At 36.1% G+C, this 23,584-nt stretch overlaps 1 protein-coding gene across 1 annotated transcript; it reads left to right on the top strand.

Annotated features, from left to right (window-relative positions):
• Positions 1-10,481: 10,481 nt before the first annotated feature.
• Positions 10,482-15,645, top strand: LOC142629540 (E3 ubiquitin ligase BIG BROTHER-related-like). Its single transcript, XM_075803548.1, has 7 exons — positions 10,482-10,970; positions 11,162-11,525; positions 11,637-11,686; positions 12,735-12,776; positions 12,872-12,996; positions 13,902-14,010; positions 15,401-15,645. Exons 1-7 carry the CDS (start codon positions 10,707-10,709, stop codon positions 15,446-15,448), a joined length of 1,002 nt encoding a protein of 333 aa, XP_075659663.1. The 5' UTR covers positions 10,482-10,706; the 3' UTR covers positions 15,449-15,645.
• Positions 15,646-23,584: the final 7,939 nt, after the last annotated feature.

Here is a 23,584-nt window from a genome sequence, read left to right as displayed (position 1 = left end):
CTTCTTCTTTACTCAAAACCCACCATTTCTTTTCCAAAATTTCAAACACAAAAATACTACCCAAAACCACAAACCCTACCCAAAGCAAGGTAAGTCTCTCTAGCACTTACCAGCTCTCTCACTTGTATCTAGCTTCCAAGTATCCAACCAGTGGAGACCATTTTTTGGAAGAAAAAGACTCTTCCTTTCGGTGAAGCAAGGTTGGAGGGTAAGTCCTTTTTTCTTCTTCTTCTTTGAATCTATGGGTAGGAAAATCATGTTTTGGACTGAAAATTTGTGGGTTTAAATCAGAGACCCTGATTGGGATAAAAAGTTTTTTAAAAAGCATTATTCTTGATGTGGACAACACTATATGGGCACAAAGAAAATGAGAAATTCGATTTTCTCCTTTTGTATCTAGGAATGAAAGTGGGTTTAAGTTATGCCTACCATCTGTTCAACGAAATGCTCCAATAACTCGCTCTCTTTTGTAATGTAGAGCATGTGATGCTTTGTTTTTTTTGTTCCTATCATACTTTAGAGTTGAACGAACAAACAAGTTTCTTTTTTTCTTTTTCTTTTTTTTTTTTTAATTTTTTTCAGTGTGACTTGTTTTGAAAATTTAAGCTAGCTTATTAGAATCAGTATTACATAGTTGTAGCTTTTGTAGTGCATTTAAGTTTCTTTTTATTCATTAATGATTTACAGGTTTCAACTGACCTAGTCTTAGTTTCATTGATCTCTGAGTTTTGGTAGTGGAAGAATAACAAGAAAGAAAAATGGATGGTAAGGGAAAGCTACTACAACTTTATAGATTTCTCATATGTTGTTCTTCAGTGAATTTTATTTGAATATATGGATAACTACTTCTGAATTGCTCATTATATGAATTTGTTTTCTTGAGAAGTTTAGGGGTTAGTGTTTTATGCAAGGAAGTCAATACCGTACCGGAGGTTGTACCGGTTTGGCCACCGGTACGATATATTTCGGATACCGGTCAATACCGGTGTACTGTTTCGGGTTTACCGCTATTTTATATATATATATATATATATATATATATATATATACACACACACACACACACACCAAAATCTCTAGAACCATGTTTATAAACATATAATATTTCACTTATATTATAGTAAATATAAAAGTTTATCATAAAATATTACCTTAATTCAGAACAAATTATTCATAGTTTTAGACTTTAGTATCAATTAAAAGAAAAAAAAAACACAATATAAAAAATAAAAGCTTAGTTGTTCATTGTATACTAAGAAAACAAATAATACTAATAAGTTACCATTATGTCCTTACAAAAATTCAAAAATTACAAAACTAAAAAAAAAAAAGCTTTTTTCTGTACCGACCGGTACACCCGGTACCGGCCAGTATTGCCCGAAATTGGCCGGTACGTGGCCGGTATGGCCGGTATTTTTTCCAGTACAATATAGAAGTGTACTGGTACTGGTGCACTAGCCGGTATGGTATGTACCGGCCGGTACCGGTACAGTATCGACCACCCTGGTTTTATGTAAAGTTGTATTTGTCGCTTAAAAAACATTTATGTGCCATCTGACATAATCTACAAGTTGTTGGAAATCTGAACATGAAATGTACTTGCTCCATCATTTAATATGTATGATTAAAAGAACAAGAACTAAATTGATGACCAAAGAAACATGTTTACTAGCTTGGGGTTCTAGTAATTAAGGTACTTTGGGTGTAAAAAACTTATGCTCAGTTGGCTCTTAAGCATTGCCAAAACAAACATCAGCAACAGAGGATTATAATTTTTGTGGGAAGGTAAAAAATCTGAGCTTTGAGTAGCTCATTCATTTTTGTTTATATCTAACATTTTATTTTCTGCCCTGTGTTTAGTCTTGTCAAATATGACAAGCAGGCGTTGGAGACAATTGGCAAGAAATTAAAAAAGAACAGTGTAGCTCTTGATATCATTGACTTTGGAGGAGAGGATGATGAGAAACCTGAGAAGCTGGAGGCCCTCCTTGCTATTGTTAATGCTAATGACAGCAGTCATATAGTTCATGCTCCTTCCAGTGCAAATGCTCTTTCTGATGTGCTTATCAGGTGGGATCTTGTTCTTTTCTTTTCTTTTTTTTGTAAAATATTATTAGAATTTTTTTTATTGGAATAATTTGGAAATTTATATTTGGATGTCAACATATATTAGTAAGAAAAATCTATTAGAAAAAGTTTTGAGGGAACGAAGGGAAAACATGGTGAGGGAGGTGCATTAATGCTAGGAGAAGGCAAACCAAGTGAAGCTCAGAGCCCAATTGGTAGGATTGTGACAAAGGCCACATACAAATTAATTGGGGGCCCAAATACCATTGTTTAAGCAGGATTTGGTGCTCACAGCATGTATGAGACCATGGGACATATGTCCTCGAGATTGGGCAAGAGTCTTGTTTAATCTATGTTGCACACATTTTAAAAGGACAATCAAAATTAGGTCTTGATTATGGTTAGGCCCCTAGTGATGAAAAAAAATTGAGGGAGAGTGAATTGAGATGCTTTGATTATGTTCATACATGGGTAGCTTATGCATTAGTAAAAAAGAGCGAGTTGATTCAAGTTGAGCAATCAAAAAAAGGTTGAGGAAGACCAAAAACAACATTAGAATAAATAGTAAAACATGACATGTCAATTAAAGTTCTTTTTTATTTTTAATTTTTTTAGAAAAATAAACAAACTAAAGTTAATTTCACCAATCGTGATATGCCATATATTTGATTTTTTTTTTTCACTTAAAAACTTTAGTTATTTTATAAAGAAAGTTAAATAAATATATAGCAAGTTTTGATTATAGGAACATAAAAAATAGTAGTACAAGGACTTATATTGGAAGTCCAAAACTTGTTACATAGTGTGTGCAACTACTAATAATGTCATCAATAAATTTTGGACTTTACGGCCTTTTGTGATTAAAATCTTGGATTAATGAGTTTGCCAAGTATTTATATCTTTTTATTTAAGTCAAGTATAAATGAGATTGATACTCTCTCATCGAAAAAAGTATAAATAATATTTCTTCTAAAAATAAAAGTATAAATAAGATGGACTTTAAATACTTCAAACCATAGATTATGTTGAAAGATAGTCCCCTTCTAAATAAACATGTTGTTTATCTATTTCTTTGGCAAAATTTAACTCGTGTATATCTACAATTGCCTATGTATATATATCACGAGGCAAATATATATATATATTTTTTTTTTTAGAAAGGTAAATGATATCTTTACCTTAATATAATAAAAATATATATGCATCTATTCTCAAAACTGGGCATATCTATAATTTAAAAATATAATAATAAATAAGAGCATTCACAATTAATACAATATATGCCAAATGTAAGGAAAATTTAGCATGTGAGGACCAAAGCAGCACAGCAGTCGGAATGCTAAACATGTAAACTTGTAAAAAAAATTTGCCATAGTGCCACCGTTCTAAAAATTCTAATATATTTTAATCCCAAAATATCTCTCTTCACAACCTCTCATCCCCAAACCCAGCCTCTCTCTTCCTCTCTCTCTCTGTGTCTGTCTCTGTCTCTCATTCAATCCTCACTATCTATCTCACGGTGGTAGTGGTGTTTTTTTGGGTGATTTTTTGTGGTGATATTGGTGTGGGTCTAGTGGTTTGCTTGCAAGATCGGCGAGGATCTGATGGTCTGGTAGTTTTGGTGATGGGTTTTGGCTGTGGGTTTGATGATTTGCTTGCGAGATCGGCGTGGGTCTATCAGGTTGCTTGCGAGACTGGCGTGGGGCTAATGACTTGTACACAGTTAACGTTTTATGTCACTATGGTGACTTAAACCACATTATACCATTTTGAGCCGGAACACATTTCACACATTAGTAAAATCCTTAATAATATCGTTGAGTTGCTAAGTTGTTATCTGTAGAAATATGAATCCTTGAGGTGATTAGTGTTGAAATAAAGTTAGTTTACATAAATTTACTTCTAGTGAGCAATGTTAAGTTTACAGTAAAAAATTACATTCTTTCGATAATATGTTGGGGTGGCAAGTTGTAATTGATGGAAGTTTGTCAGCTTTGGTAAAATAGGTTGCATGTGTCTTAGACAAGTGAATAACTTTTGTAGCTGTGTTCATAATCAGTGGGGGAAAACATCAAAATTGAATTCAAATATGTCACACATTAGTTTTGACTATGGTATTATCATTGTTTTTAGGAATATGAATATTGTAATTGGCATAATCAATTGCTAATTAGGACAGTCTTATTGTAATTGTTTTGTCATAGCACAATGCGTATTGCTCATTCTAGCTAATTTAGAGATGGGTGAGGATTTGAATAGAAACAAATATTTCTATGCAGTTAGCATTTTTTTTTTGGTTTTAAATAAGCTTTAAAATGTTAATAAAGTTGCATTATAACAAAAATTTGGAAGGGAAATTCACAGAAAACGGCTTGTTTGTTCTGAACTATGTAAATGGTTTTGAAATGAATTAGTTTGTAATGTGTTCCTTAAGAGACCCAGAATTCCAGCACTTGGCTAGTTGCTTACAAGCTTCAACCTTGCCTAGGATTCTGGGTCTGATCTGATGAATGATGGCATTGATTCTCTGATAACCCTGTTGGCCTGCTTTTGATTTGCATGCGAGATTCGTACGGAGATTTGCAAGTAGCTAGCTAGCTACCAATTCACTTTGATTCACAAAAATAGCAATTTGATAATTAATAGTATTGGCCAAGGTTTGCATTGGGTGAACCTATTGTAACCAGTGGCTAGGTTTGGACTTGAAGTTTCACTTTTGTTAACTTCAAGGGCCAAGATATATTTTTCTGACTTCAAGCTTTGGATTATATATAGGGTCTTGTTGACTGTTGCACATAAATCCGGAATTGTTATATTATTTTAATTTATATTTAATTTTTATAGTGGTTTAAGTAATCAAATTAAGTTATTATCGTTGTTAAATTAAAAAAAAAAAGTTATTACTGTTGTTTATGATATATTATTATATGATTAGATTTGATATAGTAATATGTGTACTTATTTATTGAAGCATTGATACAAATACAAATTCACTTTAATTGTTTCATTTTAACTCATGTTTAATGCTTTTTTTTAAAATTATTTATTTATTTATTTTAAGGATGGTACTACCAAAGATGAAGAGTACAACTCAAACAATGATAAGGAGGTCGAAAACAGCTTGGAGGGTGACTCAGAGGAAGACTAATATAGATCTTGGCATAATTCTAGTTGTTTAAGTTTAAAATAAGGTTTAATTTCAGGATTTCTTTGTATATTCTATATTTTAAAGTTTGAACTTATATGAATTTTTATCTTTCGATGGATCATTTTGAGTAATTATTGTACTATTGTATCAATTTTTAGTAATTATTGTACTATTGTAATATGGTAGTTTAACAAAAATGATATAAAATAAATTAAAAATAAATAAATAATAAAATATTTCAAAAATTATATAAAATATTATCATTGATGACATAAAAATTTGGTCATAAATGAATTTATAGTGACAACAAAGTCCCTCGCAATTTAAAGAATAGTGACGCCCTTTAACCCCATGCAAAAACGTTTTAAGTGACAGCTTAATGTCGTCACTATTATTATTCCTAGCTAAATGCGAGGGGTTAAAATCCCTTAAAAATAAATTTTAGCGACGACATTATTTGTCTTGTCATTAATTTGAAATTCGGAAATAACTAATTGCGAGGGTATAAAGGTCCTCACAAATAGTTATTAACGATGACTGTTTTCTCTCGCTAAAAATAAGTTACGAGGGGTTAAAAGCCCTCACAAATAAATTTTAGCAATACCATTATTTGTCACTAAAAAGTTATGTTGTCAATTTAGAATTTGCAAATAACTAATTGTGAGGGTATAAAGGTCCTCACAAATAGTTTTTAACGACGACTGCTTCCCCTTGCTAAAAATAAGTCGTCGAATTTTCTCGTCGTTTGGTAATATATTTGTGAGGGCAGATTTGTTCAGTAATGACAGTGGATTGCCCTCGCAAATTATCTATTTGCGAAGGTATGGTCGCAAAATCTCTTTTAGCAACAAGAGCAAATACGACGGCCTTCGAGGGCCATATGCCCTCGCTAATAACTTTTTGCGACGATATTTGAATTTTTGTGAGGGTATTCTATCCTCGCTAGTAGACTCTTTTTTTGTAGTGGCCTTCTTTTATTTGGGGGCCTTAGGCGATTGCATCAATTGCATCACCTATTGAGCCGGCCTTGACTACTCTATTGGGGGGTATCATCCTTTAGCTCCTCTTAACGTCTTGCTGGTGTAGTAGACGGGCTTCTGGGCCTTTCCTTCTTCTTTGACTAAGGCTTAGCTCACTGCATAAGGAGAAACTACTAAATAGAGGTACAGTTCCTCACTTGACTTGGACGGGCTCAACAAGGGAGTTGTTGTGAGATACGTCTTGAGTTCTTTGAATGCTTGCTGACACTCGTTCGTCCAATTGAAAGCTTTCCTTAACACCCTAAATAATGGCAAACACTTGTCAGTAGCCTTTGAGACAAATCTGTTAAAAGCTGCTACTCGTCCAGTGAGACTTTGCACTTCTTTGACATTCTTTTGTGGCTCCATGCTTAGTATCGCTCGGATCTTATCACGGTTTGCTTCAATTCCCCTTTGTGAGACCATGAAACCAAGGAACTTTCCTAATGAAACTCTGAAGGTGCATTTGCTTGGATTCAACTTCATGTTGTATCATCTAAGTGTGTTAAAAGTCTCCTAGAGGTCATCTAGGTGCTGTGTCTTCTTTGCGCTTTTAACCAGCATGTCGTCCATATATACTTTAACATTTCAGCCAATTTATGGATGAAACATATGATTAACCACCTGCATTTTTCAAACCAAAAGGTATTACTTTATAGCAAAACAAACCTTTGCTTGTGATGATGGATGTTTTCTCCTAGTCTGCCTCGTTCATCTTGATCTGGTTGGACCCTAAGAATTCATCCATGGAGCTTAGTAATTGGTGCCCAGCTGTTGAATCTACCAGCTAGTCAATGTGTGGAGGGGGATAATTATCCTTAAGGCATACTTTGTTCAAATCTATGAAGTCCACACATGTCCTCCATTTGCCATTAGCCTTTTTTACCATCATTACATTTGCTAGCCAATCAGGGTAGTAGACTTCACGGATGAATTCCGTTGTTACCAACTCCTGGACTTTTTCTTTGATGGCATTGTCTCATTCTGGGGCGAACACTCTTCTTTTCTGACAGACGGGCTTGTAGGATGAGGACACATATAAATGTTGAGTAATTACACTTGGGTTAATCCCAGGCATGTCTTCATGGCTCCAAGCAAACACATCCTTGCTTTTCTTGAGGAATTGGACGAGATCTTGCTTCGTCTTCTCCCTGATTCTAGTAAACTTTTCCGGGTTGGATTCGTCCAAGGGAACATCTTCCAATACTTCAATTACCTTGACAACTATTTTTCTTTCTTCAATATTCATCATCTGCATCTTCCCGTCCATTGCTAACATAGCCAAGTAACATTCTCTAGCCACCAGCTAGTCTCCTTGTACTTCTTCTATGCCGTATTCCATCGGGAATTTAATAAACAAGTGATAAGTAGATGTTGCAACTCTCCAACTATTCAAAATTGGCCGTCTTATGATAGCATTATATGAGGACAAGCAATCTACAACGAGGAAGTTTGCTTCCTTATTGATCTGTCATGGGTAAGAGCCGTGCCTATTGGTAGAACCTTCATTCCTCCAAACCTAATCCAAGGCACATTCACAATGAAGTAATTCCTTGCTAATCCTCATCTGCTGAAAGGCCAGATAGTAGAGGATATTTGCAAAACTCCCATTATCTACTAACACTCTTCTTGTTGTGTAATTTGCAATCGTCAAAGTAATAACGATCGCATCGTTATGAGGATGATGTAATCTCCTTGCATCTTCATCTATGAAAGTGATAGCTAGCTCGTCTGCCTTGGACATCCTTGGCGAGCGGCCAATGAGTTGAACATTTTGAACTACCCGTAAGTAAGTCTTTTTGGCTTTAAACGAGCTTCTGGTTGATATTCCTCCCACAATAACCATTATTTCTCCTAGTGGTTGACGCATTAGTTCTTCTACTTTGCCCTTTTAATGGTAGCCTTTCATCCTTGTGGTCTTGTCCAAGGAAATTCTTCAACTTTCCCTGCTTCATAAGAACTTTAATTTGCTGCTTTAAGTCGTAACACTCATCCATGTCGTGTCCATGATCTCTATGAAAATGGCAATACTTACTCTTATTTCACTTACCGGGATCCCCCTTCATCTTCTCTAGCCACTTCAAGGAAAGATCACCCTTGATCTGCATCAGCACTTGGTTGAGCAGGGCATTCAAGGATGTATAGATCGAGTATTGTCCTGAGAAAGATCCTGCTTTCTTGCCATCTCTATCTCTCTTTTCTCTTGTTTTGGCCTTCTTTGGATAAAGGCCCTGCTCTAGATGACGTGCATACTCAGCATTTGCTCCTTCAGCCTTTTTCTTCTATTTAGCAATGATCGCTTCTTTTGAATTCATGAAACTTTGGGCTGAATGAATCAACTCGACCATCGTCTGTGGCTCTTGGTCATACAACTTGTGAATGAACAGATCTAAAGTGACTCTGTTATGGAAGGCTGCCAACAAGATTTTGTTGTCCATCTCATCTACCAACAAGGCTTCTCTATTAAAATGATTGATGAAAGATCGCAGACTCGCGTTCTTCCCTTGCTCCATGTTCAACAAATTGGACGAGGAGCGCGTATGCCTTTGACCTCCGACAAAGCTGTTGATGAACAACTTACTTAACTCCTAGAAGGAAGTTATAGTATTTGGTGATATTTTGCCGAACCATACTTAGGCTAAGCCTTTAAGTGTGGTAGGAAAAACTTTGCACATTATCTCATCTAAAAATCCTTGGAGATGTATAGTTGTCTTGAATGTGGTGATATGATCCCGCATTCCTTCATATGAGTCTAAGGTGGGCATTTTGAACTTGGATGACAAGGGGTGACTAGTGATGGACACGGTGAAGGGAGAGTTAGTTTTGTGGACAAGATCCTCCACATGGTTCGTCCTTTTTATGAAGTCCCTCATCTCTTCCATGGCCTTCTTCATTTGATACATCTCCTTCTCCAAATGTGGCACCCTACGTGTGATGATGTCTCCTGACTAATCTCTGCCTTCAACATTATTCTTCATTTCTTTAGCCTTTGAGTTCTGCCCAAGGCCTTCAGTATAACGCGGACAACGTTGCTTATGTTTGTTAACTTCTCGAGTTAACTCTTGGTTTTGGTGTGTTAAGTCTGCCATTGACTACAACTGTTGCTAGATGGACACTGGTAGCGGAGCAGATGCTAGTGGTGGTGCACGATTGGGATTACTGGAAGCGTTTCCACTCTCCTGGTGCTCTTGACTCGTGGTCATTGACCTAGTCCGAACCATGCAACCTTTTGTCTTAGAAAACAAAGTGGTTAACACTTAGAAACTTCCTATAGACGGCGCCAACTGATGATGCTCAAAAATTAGTAGGCTGAATGCTCCGGACTTTATTGACGGTTGGGTGACCTGAGAAGGTAGAAAGTAACTATCGAAGGTGACTGAGGTGAATCGGTCAAGGACACCCTAACAGTTAAGTCAGTTTTCTCTCTAGAACACGAGGATAGTGAGTGAATGAATAGTAAAAATGTACCTTGGTTGGATGAGGTCGGTCCTTTTATAGAGAGTTCGGAGTTGATTTACTTGTTGGGTGCCACTAGCATCATAGGAGTTGTATGGTTTTAGTGGGGAGAGTAGAGCGAACTTCGGAGAATTCACCCCACGTTCTGAGATGTGGGTTAGTGGTCTAACCATTTGAGATTGTAGAAATCACACAAAAATTTAGTAAGTCTTTGTTGGTCAGTTATACTTGAATATGGTATGGATGATTGTACCTTCTTTGGATGACCAGATCCCTGTTGGACTACCGGTGACTTGCTCGTAAGTCCACATTTTATATTTGTGGTCCATATTTCTTCTTTCTCCTTTCTGGAGGTTGTTTTGGATGTTTTTGGTTATGGACGACAACATGGATGAAGAGCTATTTTTTTGATTTACAATCACATATGCTAACCCCGCATCACATACAAACACACTCATTATCCATTTCATACTCATTAAAATTTTCATTAAATCTAATATAAGTTTTGTTAAACAAAAATATCATACCCATTACAAAAATATAAAACCAAACCATAAAAAAGACTCATGATCCACATACCCATGATAAAAACTTAACAATACTAAATATCTTAAATAATTTTTATTTTTTATAAAAACATTTAAGATGTTAGTTTTTTAAATAGTTTGAAAACATTGTTACAAAGTTCTTTCAACTAAGTGTTATTTTCTATTTTTTTCTCAAAAAAAAAAAAAAAAAAAGAAGAAAAAAGAAGAAGGGTTATATCATATGAGAGAGTAAAATATATTGATACTACGCTCTCTCTATCTTTTTCCGTTTGTCTTCTCTTTCTATCGGCGCCTCCTCAGACGGATAGATTCTTGAATAATCCCTTAATATTCCCTCCATTCCAAAAGAAAAGAAAAGAATAGCACTCTCTCCTTTTCGATATTTAGATCTCTCCTCCAAATTCCAATTCCTGTTTGTTTTTTTGAATTCTCTCTGTGTGTCTTTGCTTTCTATCTATCTTTCTATCTATGGAGAATAAGGATTCCCAGGACAAATTAAATAATACCCAACAAGAACAAGAACAAGAACAAGAACACAACCCTAATTCTTCTATCAATCTTGTTGTTGAGGAACAGCAACAAGAAGAAGAAAGAAATGGATCCGACGTGGACCAACCCCCTCAGTCGCCACGTCAGCCCTCATCATCAACAACAACAACAACAAGAACTCCCTTTACTAATCTCAGTCAGGTCGATGCTGACCTCGCTCTTGCTCGTACCCTTCAGGAACAGGTCTCTCTCTCAATTGGGTTTTATTTTATTTTTTTCTTATACATATAAATGGGTCTCTTGTAATTTCTGATGCTATTTGAATTTTGGACCCAACTTCTTGTCCTATAAATTACTGCTAGTAGAGTAGAGTAGAGTAGAGTAGTTATCTGTTCTGTTGTGGTTGAATTGGCCTTGATTGGTTTGTGGAGTAGGAAAGGGCATACATGATGCTCCGAATCAACAATGAAGGTAGTGATTATGGAAGTTGGGAGGCTGGAAGCTATGTCCTTGATGATGATGATGACGACGAGGACGATGAGGATGAAGATTTTAATGATCCACATGACGAGACTGACGATGAGAGAATTGATGGTGCTGATGACAATGATGAAGATGCTTTCGATGTCCATGCTCATGCTCATGGCAACAACGACTTAGCTGGAGAAGAAAATAACCCCAGTATTGAATTCGACCCTGCTGTCTTCTCTAGCGATGAGGCCTATGCAAGAGCTCTACAGGATGCTGAAGACAGAGATATGGCTGCTAGATTGTTGGCTCTTGCTGGGATAAATGATTGTGGGTGTTCCTTCCTCCTATCTTACCTATTTTACTACTCTCGTCTTGTTATATTTTGCTCCTTTCGCAATGACTACTAGAGCTTCTAAGAGCTTTTTGTTTGTGTTGTAGTGGAAGCTGATGAGGATGAGGACATAGAGGATCATGGTGGCAACTCTCAGGTATCTATCTCTATCACTGTGGAAGCTGAAACCATGACTTTGATTCCGCACACTCACCACATCTCAGCACTTTTAATCTAACCTATCTACATTTAAAATTATTGCCTAGCATCGTGTAATGGTGGATCCTTTTTATTTTGTTCTTGGAATCATGAGTAGATAGGAGTACTTAATAACGTAAGATAGGATACGAAATCTAATGCTTTAATCCAATGTCCTATTCCCTCATAATAGATAATTAAAGGTTGACAGAATCATCTCAATTATATGTATTGAAATATATACAGGGTCAGCTTTTGCTAACATATCAGAATTTCTGGTTTGATTTCCCCCCATAAAAACAGCCAAAAAAGGAAAAAAAAAAAAAAGGATGTTTTTTCACGTGTCAGGTCATATAGATTTAATTAAGCAAGTTATTTAATTTATTATCAGATCCTATTCAACTTGGAATTTATTATTTTTCTACACTTCAAAGAAAAATGGTATTTTCACCAAGGGTTGTGTTAATGTGATCTAATCAGGGTTCTAACTTCTAAGGCTGGTAATATTGTTTGTTTTTGAATTCTACATTATGTAGGAGTAGCTCTTATACTCTCCTTGCTAATCGTGAATCATGGTTATTGTTACTCATTGTCATTTGAATCAATATTTTCATACGATACTTTTGTGAGATGTATGATGATTGTATGAAAAGCTCATTCATTGCTCTTGTGATTAGTCTAGACAGTTAGATTGCAGCAGTGGATGTATTATGGAGTCCCTTTTTGGTTTCATTATTTACTGTTTGATCATCCCTATACTATATCAAAGTTAAATTTTTTTACTTCCTGGTTTTGTGTGGCCTCTAGCTTATGTTGGGTTCCACATCTTAAAAATGAGACTGGTTTTAAAGCTTGCCTTTTGTAAAGCATAAGACCACATTTGTATTATTTTATTCTTCCTTCTCTTCTTCTTACTGTCGCTACTAGCGTGTTGGTCTTTTTATTTATTTTTTGATTTTTAGTTAAGTCTTCCTAACGCCCAATTCATGTTATCTACTCTTTTGAAGGATACATGGGAGGAGGTCGATCCTGATGAACTATCCTATGAGGTAAACTGGGTTTTGGATCCAGGTGCCTTTGGTGGAGCTTTGTTTTTTCCTAGCCTTTTTTAACCCTTACCCTAAGGTTATGATTATTATTTCAGGAGTTGCTTGCATTGGGCGATGTAGTTGGAACAGAGAGCAGAGGGCTTTCAGCTGATATAATTGCTTCTTTGCCTTCAATAAATTACAAGTCAGGAAGCAGTCAGAATGGAAGCAGCAATGATTCGTATGCACACTAAACCTTTTTTTTTTTTTTTTTGCATGAGTATGTAGTGAATTTTTATTAAAAAATAGAATTACTTTATGTTCACGATGATGAACACAAAGATCCTTACAAATAATGATATAGAGAAATTAAGAAAGTTATGAAACTTAAAACTATGTTGCGTGAATCCCCAAGCCCGTGCCTACTGAAACAGTACTTAGAAAGTAGGATTTCAAATGCTCTAGAGATTTCTCTATGTATTCAAATGTCCAAGAATTGTGCTCCTTCAATACTAGCCACATTAAACATGATGGCACCATATTCCATATTCCTGAAGATCTTTTTACAAACCAGCTCCTCCAACCACAAAGAAGGGATGTCACTGTAGGAGACATCACCCAATAAACCCCTAACATCTGGAACGCGTCACTCCACAATGCATAAGCAACCTCACAATGGAGTTAGTTAGTGGTTCACTGTTTATCCGTTACAACAACATAAACACTAGCCAACTAATGAAAAACCCCTCTTTTTGAGAATGAGGTTGTCAATAGTAAGAATTTACCCCATGCTGCTGTCCACATAAAGAATGACACCCTCCTTGGAGACTCCTCCTTGTAGACTTAACCCACCATATGCTCTTCCATGGGAATTAATTTCCATGGGTACCCTGGATAGCTTTATAATAGGATCTAACATCAAAGTTACCATTTCCATTCAATCACCATCTCATCCTATCAACCTCACCCCCCCTAGGCATTTGAGGGTAAATATGATCTAAGAAGGAATTCGCAGATTCCAATTCCCAATCATGAAAGTCTCTGTGGAAACGAACATTCCATCTCAGTAAATATGATCTAAACCCTTTTTTTTAAAAGGTTACATACAAGTTTCAGTACAACTAATTTTGTGTGCTCCTGTTTCAGCTGTGTTATTTGTCGGTTGGACTATGAGGATGGTGAAACCTTGACAGTGCTTTCTTGCAAACATTCCTACCATCCTGAGTGTATTAATAATTGGTTGAATATAAACAAGGTATGTGCATATGATTTTTGTTCCCTGTGAATGCATTAATCATAGTTCTGCATTGAAAGTCTGGTTGATTTCTCATTCTCATCATTCTACTCTCTCGGCAAGTATGCCTGCAGATTTACTATGGTATAAAGCTTGATGCATTCCTGTTGAATTGAAGTTCTGATACTACTGCTCTCCTTACCTGTGCTTTATATTTGCAGCCTTTTTTAGATCTGCGAGATTTTTTAGTGGTCTCTTTAAGTGTTATGTCATTCCTTAACAATCACCATTCATAGTTATTGATTCCATGCAAGAATTTTTATTTCCCCTACTTCTACAGAGCCAAGTGAAATTTAAGTATGCAGTTATTAGTTTTAGTAATTGAGAGAGAGATGGATATATAATTTTTTATGAGTGGCAAATTTCTTTTCTCCTCAAATGTTGTGATTGAGGGTGGGTTTTGCAAAGAAAATATTTCTCTCCAAACTAGTTTGGAAAAACCTTTTCAAATTCGTCTTATATCTTTTCATTGTATGTGAATTTTGAATTACTAACTATTGGATTGCATGTTCTTAGTACATTCTCCATGCTTGTAAAATTTTAAAGAAGGTCAAAGATGAATAGCAATGTTAACAATCAAATGTTTAAATTTTTAGCTTTTGTGGTCTTAGATTATGTATAAAAAATAAGTTTATTGGTCGCATAGTAAATAAAATTTGACTTGAACGAAATTTGACATGCATGTTAAGAACATAAAAAACATATAATAGCAGTTAGATTTTCAAAATTCACATATAATATACTGATATAGGGCGAGTTTAAAGGTTTTCAGGAAACTAGTTTGGAGAGAAACCTTGTTCGTTTTGCAGAGAGGTACCCCTTTTTTTGTGTTGACAAAGTGCCGTTTGATATAAGAACACTTGTTTAGGACAATTCTTTTATGTTGGTACATGATGCTTCAAATGACCTGTTTTCTAGGTGCTAGAAAGATGTATGTACTGTTTTAAATGTAGACGCCTTTTAAATGTATCTACTGTTTTTTTGTGTTGACAAAGTGCCGTTTGATATAAGAACACTTGTTTAGGACAATTCTTTTATGTTGGTACATGATGCTTCAAATGACCTGTTTTCTAGGTGCTGGAAAGATGTATGTACTGTTTTAAATGTAGACACCTTTTATCTTTTGGGTTATTGTAATATCTCTCACTCTCTCAAGGCAGGTTCTATTCTCTTTGCTTTTTGTACAATAACTCTGATATGTTAATGTTGTATCATGTATGGGTTTTAATACATTACTAATGTGTGCTCTAAAATGTATTAGGTGCTACAGCAGAATGACTGCTGCATTATGAATTGCTCTATGAATTGGGTTTTTTTTTTTTTATTCAAATGACTTGCTCTGTGATTGCAGGTCTGCCCTGTTTGCAGTGCTGAGGTTTCCGTATGTGGCAACAGCTAGTACAATATATGGATCGTCTTCTTCTACAAATCAGAGACCATTTGCATAAGTTTGGATGCAATATAAGCTTTTTTTGTTATGCACACAATTTTATCAGCTAGTGTAACATGCCTGGTTGTATCTATGTTTTGAAGTAAAATCCATAATTGGGACTAGTTTACTATATTATATTAGATAGGGCCTTTCTCTTTATTGAATTGCCGAGCATAGTAGCAAAGTTTTTATTGCATCTTTTATGGTAACCCCCTTTATATATATATATATATATATATATATTGAAGATGGTTAGTTTTGCTAATGGATAAATAGTATATATTGCTTGTTGCCTCCTTTGCACTTTCGATTAATATTTATGATGCCCAACACCTTAGGGTTTTTTTTATTTTTTTTTAGATACCACAGAAAACAGTTACAAGACACACAAGTTAAGTTACATTTGGAGAGATCCAATGATTTTCTAAGCTCGCTAAACGCCCTATAAGTAGTAGATCGGATTTTGAACAGCTAGAGAAGCGACATCCAACACATTACACAAGATAAGTTTTGGTACAAAAATGATGCAGAAAGTTAGACCCTGTTGAATTAGAAAGCACAGGTCTGTCATCATAGGAATCTCCTGCCATCTTGGTTGACTCTTTCCATTGCAAACCTGGATAATTCTGTTGCAATTACTTAGGAACAAAATCCGTCTAAAGTCAAGATCTCTAGCTTTTATTGTTGCTTCAACGATAGCATCCTGAACTGCTGTTGGAAAGGAAGAAGAGGCTGCTAGCTCCCCAACTGAAAATTAGCTTTCCTTTCAAGTCCTTTGCCTCGTAAGCATTGCCACTTCGTTTGCATTTCTTCTTCTTGCCACTAGCAACTTTGATAATAAGCGACCAATTCCTGGTAACAGCATTAGTCTGAGCTGGTGTGTCATGGTCTTGAGATTGGGATTGATCATTTCTAAAGGCCTCTTGGAACCTGCAAACAAGAGATTGGGTAGTGAGAACGACATTCATTGGGTTTGGATTGATCCTTCCATGAACCACTTTATTTCTATTGTTCCACCGGGACTAGAGAACACCTTAGGTTGTTAAGATAATAAGAACTTGGAAATTGGGTGAGCATGTTTTCTCACTCCTTTCCGATACTAAGGAATGACAGGTCTTATATTGTTTTCTGTTTCATTTCATCCAAATTCTTTCTAAGACATGGATTGTTAGAGCATTCACATCTGATTTCTAAAAAAATCTTGTTTTACCATCTCAAGAGTTATTTTATCATTTATATCATACTATTTTACAATACACCTAACATCTTAAATTCTCTTTTTTCCCAATTTATTTAAATATTCTTTTTTTTTACTATTTCTCTCTCTTCCTTTTCCTCTCTTTCTCCTTCTACCTCTAGGCACCAGCCACAAAAAAAAAAAAAAAAAAAAAAAAAACACACACACACACAGAAACCCAGAAGCAACCACTCCATTACATCGGCCACAAGCCCAAAGATTACAAAGAAAAAAAACACACACAACAACCAAAATAGTCCACATCAGCCACCGCAATCACAATAGTCGCCACCACACCACCACCATGCCACCCACTATAAAAAAAAGTCAACAAACAACTATAACAACACACTGCTGCCCCTACATATCCCAGCACCACCCACCTATCCACCAAAAATTTCCAATCACCTCCCACTGATCCACCATCAACACCACCACCCATTGATCCACCATCAACAACACAACCACCACCCACCACATCACAGTGTCACTATCGGAAACAACAAGCAAACCCACCAAACACCAGAGCCATTACCGAAACTCAACCCTAGACCCACCATGCCACCACGACCCACCACACTAAACCACCATGATCCTCAGCCCCAGACCCATTAAGCAAACCCACCAAACACCAGATCCACCACCAAAACTTAACCCCAAGCCCACAGAAAAAATCGATTAGAAACCTATCACCACCCACAACCACGCCGATCTCACTGCCGCAACAACCATTAAATCCTTGACCACGCTAGTCTCGCCCAGAGAGAATGATGAGAAAATGGGTGGAGGGGCTAGTGAGAGGCATGGGGAAAGAAAGGGTCATCGGCAGAGGCATGAGAGAGAGAGAGAGAGAGAGAGAGAGAACAAAAGGTAAAAAGGGAATAAAATAAAATATTTTGGTTTACAATTGTGCTACAGTGCCATTATACATTTAGGATGACACTATAGCACAATTGCAAATTTTTTTTACAATTGCAAGATTTTGCAAGACCGAGTAATGGACTATTTTTGTGCCTTGATGTAAAATATACCAACATATGGCATATGAAAGACCGAGTGCGAATCCTTAAAGCATTCTCATCGCTCTTTGAAAAATATTAGGTACGTTTTCACTATAGAAATTCACTTTTGTAGTATATACTACATTCCATTCTTCATCTTCCAAAATACTCTATTAAACTATTCTTTAATTCGTTTTTTTTTTTAATCACTTCGCATCTAATCGGTTGCGCGCACACCCTGGTTTATTGCCAAAATCCAATGGCATTTTGAGGCTCAAGCTGAGCTCCTTGAACATGGCACTTTATATATATATATATATATATATAAAGAAAACTTTGATGTATTGCATTTGGTTTCTCGTATTTCGTTTATTTTCTGTGTTATTGGGGTTTATGCATGATGGATAGGGTCTTTGTTTTTTTAACATTATATCAACTTATGTGGTCTGTTTTTGTGATGGGTAGGTGTATTAAAAAAAAAAAAAATGTATGAACGTTTTGTGTTTAATTTTGAGTTTTGCGTGACGGGAGAGTGTATTTATCAAAATTATTTGCTTTTGATTTCTCAAAATAATATCACTAAAGGCGGGTTAGGTTGACCACTCAATTCTGACGCTGTGTGAAAGAGAGAGATTACAAATTCTTTTGCTAAATCATGGTTGAAATACATTCTATCAGAAGGTGTATCCATTTTCGGTGAAAGTCCATTTTAGTCATAAAAGTCTTTAAAAAAATGCCATCTTATCCTGTTCTGAGTTTTGTTCACGTCGAGTTTAAGACTTGAGAGTCATATTCCTTACTTTTATCCGTTGGCTTTCATATGATGCATAGTGTCAAAAGCCACAAAAAACATTGTCGATTATTTTGTGTCGTGGGAAAAGTAAACTCTGAAATTATGATATGATAGGGAGAAGTATGTGTTTAAGTTGGTTAACAAGCACCTTTGACACAAGTTTATATGTTACTTTGCACAAGCTAATGGGACAATATTGTTAGGACATATGTGATTCATGTTAGAAACATATGTCATCATGTATTGGCCAATTCTTTGATAAAACATACTTTACTTGTAATTGAATAGATCTAGAATGTGTTTAATGCTTTAAGGAACAATGTTTCAAGTTCAAGTGTTAAAGCTATGCAAGTCTGTCCAAGAATCAAGTGATGAAGTGCTGGATTTTAAATCTCGACAGCTAGTATCTATTGAGGTTTAAAAAGCTGTTCTAGCCCAAATCTCGATGGCTGCTCGACAGATAGGGTATCTATCAAGAATTATGAAAATTAGATTTTTAGTTTTGTTTTCATTCCAATTCGTGAATAGATATTTGGGTTTTATTTTCTCATAACCTTAAACATATATAAAGATTGTTTTAAGGGCCGTCATAGTTGATGCACATCAATGCAAAAGTTCTTCACAAGCATATTGTGAACTGGAGACATATGCCCTAGTTCATCTTTCTCTTGAAGAAACTGCCAAAAGAGTACTTCGGGAGGTTGTTTCTACCATGGTAACAACCTTGTCTCTTGGATGAGCAAGAAACAAAACTTTGTGTCTCTTTCTATGGCTGAAGCTGAATACATAGCCGTTGGAAGTTGCTGCACACAACTCCTTTGGATAAAGAAGCTACTTCATGACTATGGGATTCCTTAAGATATAATGTGTGTTTTCTGTGATAACACCAGTGCCATAAATCTCTCCAAGAACCCAGTTCAGCATTCAAAGTCAAAACACATAGAGATACGCTACCACTTCTTCCGAGATTTGGTGGAAGATAAAGTTGTGTGTCTTGAGTTCATACACACTAACAATCAAAAGGCGGACATCTTCACCAAACCTCTCGATGGTCCACGGTTTGAATCACTTCGTAAGACCATTGGTGTTGGTACAATTCCTTGAAACTCTTATGTGTTGTGTGTTCTTCCTCTCTATTTTTTTATAGAACACACATTCCTTTGTTGGCTAGTTGTATAGCATGCTCTGTTTGTTTGCTACTTTCTTTACATGTTTAACATTGTTTTTGATCAGTTTTTTGTTTTTGTGTCAAAAATCCAAAAACATATAAAAAGTAGAAAATCCTAAAAGTTTGATCATTTTGTTGAGTTTTGTCTCAAAACATTTTTCGCCTTGTACATTTGTACTAATGGCGTTGTGCATCTTCGAGCATGGCTTGTTCCCTACGCACTCATATCATTATGGGAGAAATCTTGACATCTATGTGATTGTTGTAAATAGATCTTCAAGCTTGTCATGAATGATTAGTGAATGGTTTTGTTGATCTTGAAACATGCATAGACTTGTGCCTATATATCTTCCCACTCTTTTATTTATTGTTTTTGCTTAAAAGAGCTCACCAAATGTAAATCTCCAAATGAAAAGAGATTTTGAGCTGCAAAAGCCTTTCGCACATACTAGTATTTGACTAGGAAAAGGGAAAGCAACCTTTATAAATAGTATGATGCCCAAAAAGCCAAAGGCTATCTCTTCAATTGAAATATCAAAATTTCTGGCATCGATCTCACAATCAGATGTACTGATTCAAAAAGTTCAAATGATATAATGTATATGAAGCCAAATGAAAAGCTTCATTCTTATGCTATCAAGTTTTGTGGGAGGTCATATATGCATACTTCTATAATTGAGATGGGTCACATTATCTAGTGCAAATTGTGCATGCCTTCGGTGAATTGATCATTGGACCCTCACATTAGACTAAGGACTATCTCATTTTTGATTCCCACACACATCACACAAGTCTATGATCAATGAATGCCATATTCATTTGTGTGATTGTACTTGATTAAAAGTGTTTTCACTTACTCAATCTATGTTGATCAAACACAAAAAGATTTTTGAGTTTTTTTAAGTTGTGTTTGGAAAGTATTTTGTTCTTTCAAAAATGTCAAAATTTCAAAAACAGTATTGCCCTATTTTGGCAACTCAATCACGAGTTGATCCAGTCGCGAGCCCATACAGAGATTTCTCGCGACTCTCTGGCGGGTCATTGTCCCAGTCACGAAAAATACTTAGAATATTTCTTAAAATTTGGGTCTTTATGTTTTTCGCGGCTCCAAGTGGTGACTTGTTTGTGGGTGGAAGGTCTAGTCACGAGGGGTACACAAAGATTTTTGCGGCTTACTTCGTGACTTCCTTGATGGTAGAACTTTCAGTCGCGAAAAACACTTAAACAATTTCTTCAAAATGTTTGTTTTTAAGTATTCTGGTGACTAGTTCTGGCGACTCGCATGCGACTTGACTCAGTCGCGAAAAACACTTGTTTTGCACAATGAAGTTCTTTTTCTGGAAATGGTTTCAACAACTTTTCATCTTCCATTGCATTTCTCGAGTTTTTGTCTTCTCTTCTTTCAAAACCATTGTGTTCTCACACAAAATCTCCATATTCTTCCTCACTTGTTCACCTATCTTCTAGAAAAGGTATGGTTTCCATTTCTATCTCATTCTATCACTTTTCTTGACCAACTTTTCTTGGATTGGGTTTTCTTGTGGACATTTGTGTCTTTAATGTGTGCATATGGGTATTTGTTGATTTGAATAGATTTTCATATAGGTTGTGTTGGATATGCATTGTTTCTCTCTGTCTTTGGGTGTACGTTTTATTGTTGTTCTCGTATATTATGTGACATGCTTGTGATCCTAATCTCATGTTTTTAGGGTTTTCCACAATATTCCTATTTTTGGAACTAACTCTGAGCTAATAGAGTTTGTTGTCTTGTGTTGTCTATGTTGCTCTTTGTTGTAACACGATGCAGTGTGAAAATGACTCCTTTCAAAAGAGCAGCTGTGAAAGGAGGCAGCAGCAAAGGGAAAGAGCTTGTGATTGATGTTGATGATCTATCTCCAAAGCCAAAAAGGACCCGATTCCCTACAGGATTGTATGATTCATACAATTTCAGATCTTATGTTGCTTTTCAGACTTATGAGAACTACTTCAAAGATGTCACTCCATTGATTGAAAGAGTTGTTGACCAACTGTCTCTTTAGGACACCAAAATCCCTGAATGGTTTGTCACCAAGGATTGGAATTTTCTTCTCTCCAACCTTGATGATGCATTCGAGAATTTGGTGAAATAATTCTATGCTAATGCCATTATTGAGGGAGAGGAACTCAAATGCTGGGTTAGAGGAAAGATTTTCTCAGTAACTCCCACTTATCTGGCAGAAATTCTACACATCAACCAGCCAATATTCACCAAGCCACTGGTGTATGATGAGTTGAATCCAGAGGAAGATTTACTTCGGGATGCTCTTGGAAGAAACTTGGACTTCTCACACTCTGGGAACTCAATCAGTGTTTCCTCCCTATCCCCAAAACTAAGGGTACTTACAATAATTATGTTCAACAATTTGTATCCTTTATCCAGCACCAGCTACATGAATCTAGGGAGGGCCTTGTTCTTACATGATCTGATTACTGATGAAGAGATCGGCATTTGTGCTCATATCTTTGATATTCTGCGTAAAACTGTTGCAAGAACTAACTCAAGGACATGCATTCCTTTTTGTTGCCTCATTTCAAGGATATTGAAACTTAAAGACATTTATCCATCAGCTGATGAGTCTCCCTACACGAAGCCTAGTCCAATCAACATTCGTACACTTAATGCTAGCATTGGACATAGTCAGAAGGGAATCAAGACAGAGGCTTCAACACCTCATAATGGTTCTCGCACCAGCTCCTCCTCCTATGATGAGACATTAGACAACATTTTGACATCCGTCCATGACATAGGCACTAAGATGTTAGGACTAGTCTCTCTTCTGCACCATCACACTTTTCGTTGTGATACGAAGTTCACTTCTCTCCAAACCCAATTAGAAATTCAAAGGAAGCTTTAGGACAATGAGGACTAGCTATTCCATGACAAAAAGGGGGAGATGATGTTGATAGGGGGAGACAGAGCGCTATCAAAGGGGGAGCTTTGATGTTTGACATGTTGCTTCAATTTATCATACATCAGGACTTACTTTGTGTATTTTAACTTTCTGCTTTATGTTTTGTTTGTACCCATGTGCTTTTGTAAGCTTTTAGGGTTTGTTTTCTATATTTTATAGGCTTTTACAGTTTGTACCATGCTTATGCATCTTTTATGTTCCTATGCTTTGTAGCTTATGTACTTGATGTTATGCTATGCACTACTTCAAGTACATCACTTTTGTGCCCTAGTAGTATCTTGTTCCTAGATGCATATACTTCATGTATTGTGCATTTGTTGAGTGTTGGACATGCAAATGGTACTTTGCATTTAAGCTTAATAGCTTACATGTCTAGATGTTCATTCCAAGTGTGAATGAGCATTGTGGTCACTACTTTATAGTGATTGCCTGTATGGTCAAGCTTTGGTTTATTACTTTACTTCATTGTGCTTGATCGCATTGTGCTTGTCTCATATGCATTACAAGTTTTTCTGCATGCAATGATCATATTATGTTGTTGTGTTTCAAGAGACACTTGTTCTTATGTTTCAAGAGCTACACAGATTCTAGAGTTAGGTGTGAGTGAGTTTTGTTCAACTGTTCCCAACTCACATGTTAAGTCTAGAGTTTGTTTTAGGGTTTTTTCACGGAATAGCCAAAGGGGGAGATTGTAAGGTTGAAATTTATCAACCATTTTGTTGGCTTTATTTCGTGCCAATTTGCTTGTAATTCAGCACTTAAAAACCCTGTATTTAGGTGGGATTCATGTAAGGGTAGTGTGTGAAAGAGTGTGAAGAAATGCTCAAGACTGTGCAGTGAAGCAGTGACTCGCGGTTGGATCTTGCGGGTGGCTCACGGCTTGCAAGCCGCCAGATGATGCACACGAGTGAAGCATGCAGAGAAGATGAACAGTCACGCCAACTGGAGCACTA

Source organism: Castanea sativa, chromosome 3, assembly GCF_040712315.1.
Source record: "Castanea sativa cultivar Marrone di Chiusa Pesio chromosome 3, ASM4071231v1".
Classification (NCBI taxonomy): Eukaryota; Viridiplantae; Streptophyta; class Magnoliopsida; order Fagales; family Fagaceae; genus Castanea; species Castanea sativa.
Note: the sequence above shows the minus strand (reverse complement) of the source record. Positions and strands in the feature narration are given on the sequence as shown.

What these genes read in the sequence shown, in the direction of transcription:
- LOC142629540 (XM_075803548.1), top strand. Translation starts at nt 10,707, where the DNA reads ATGGAGAATAAGGATTCCCAGGACAAATTAAATAATACCCAACAAGAA. An exon ending in CTGATGAACTATCCTATGAG is followed by an intron (nt 12,777 to 12,871) that starts GTAAACTGGGTT and finishes TTATTATTTCAG; the next exon opens with GAGTTGCTTGCATTGGGCGA. An exon ending in AATGGAAGCAGCAATGATTC is followed by an intron (nt 12,997 to 13,901) that starts GTATGCACACTA and finishes CTCCTGTTTCAG; the next exon opens with CTGTGTTATTTGTCGGTTGG.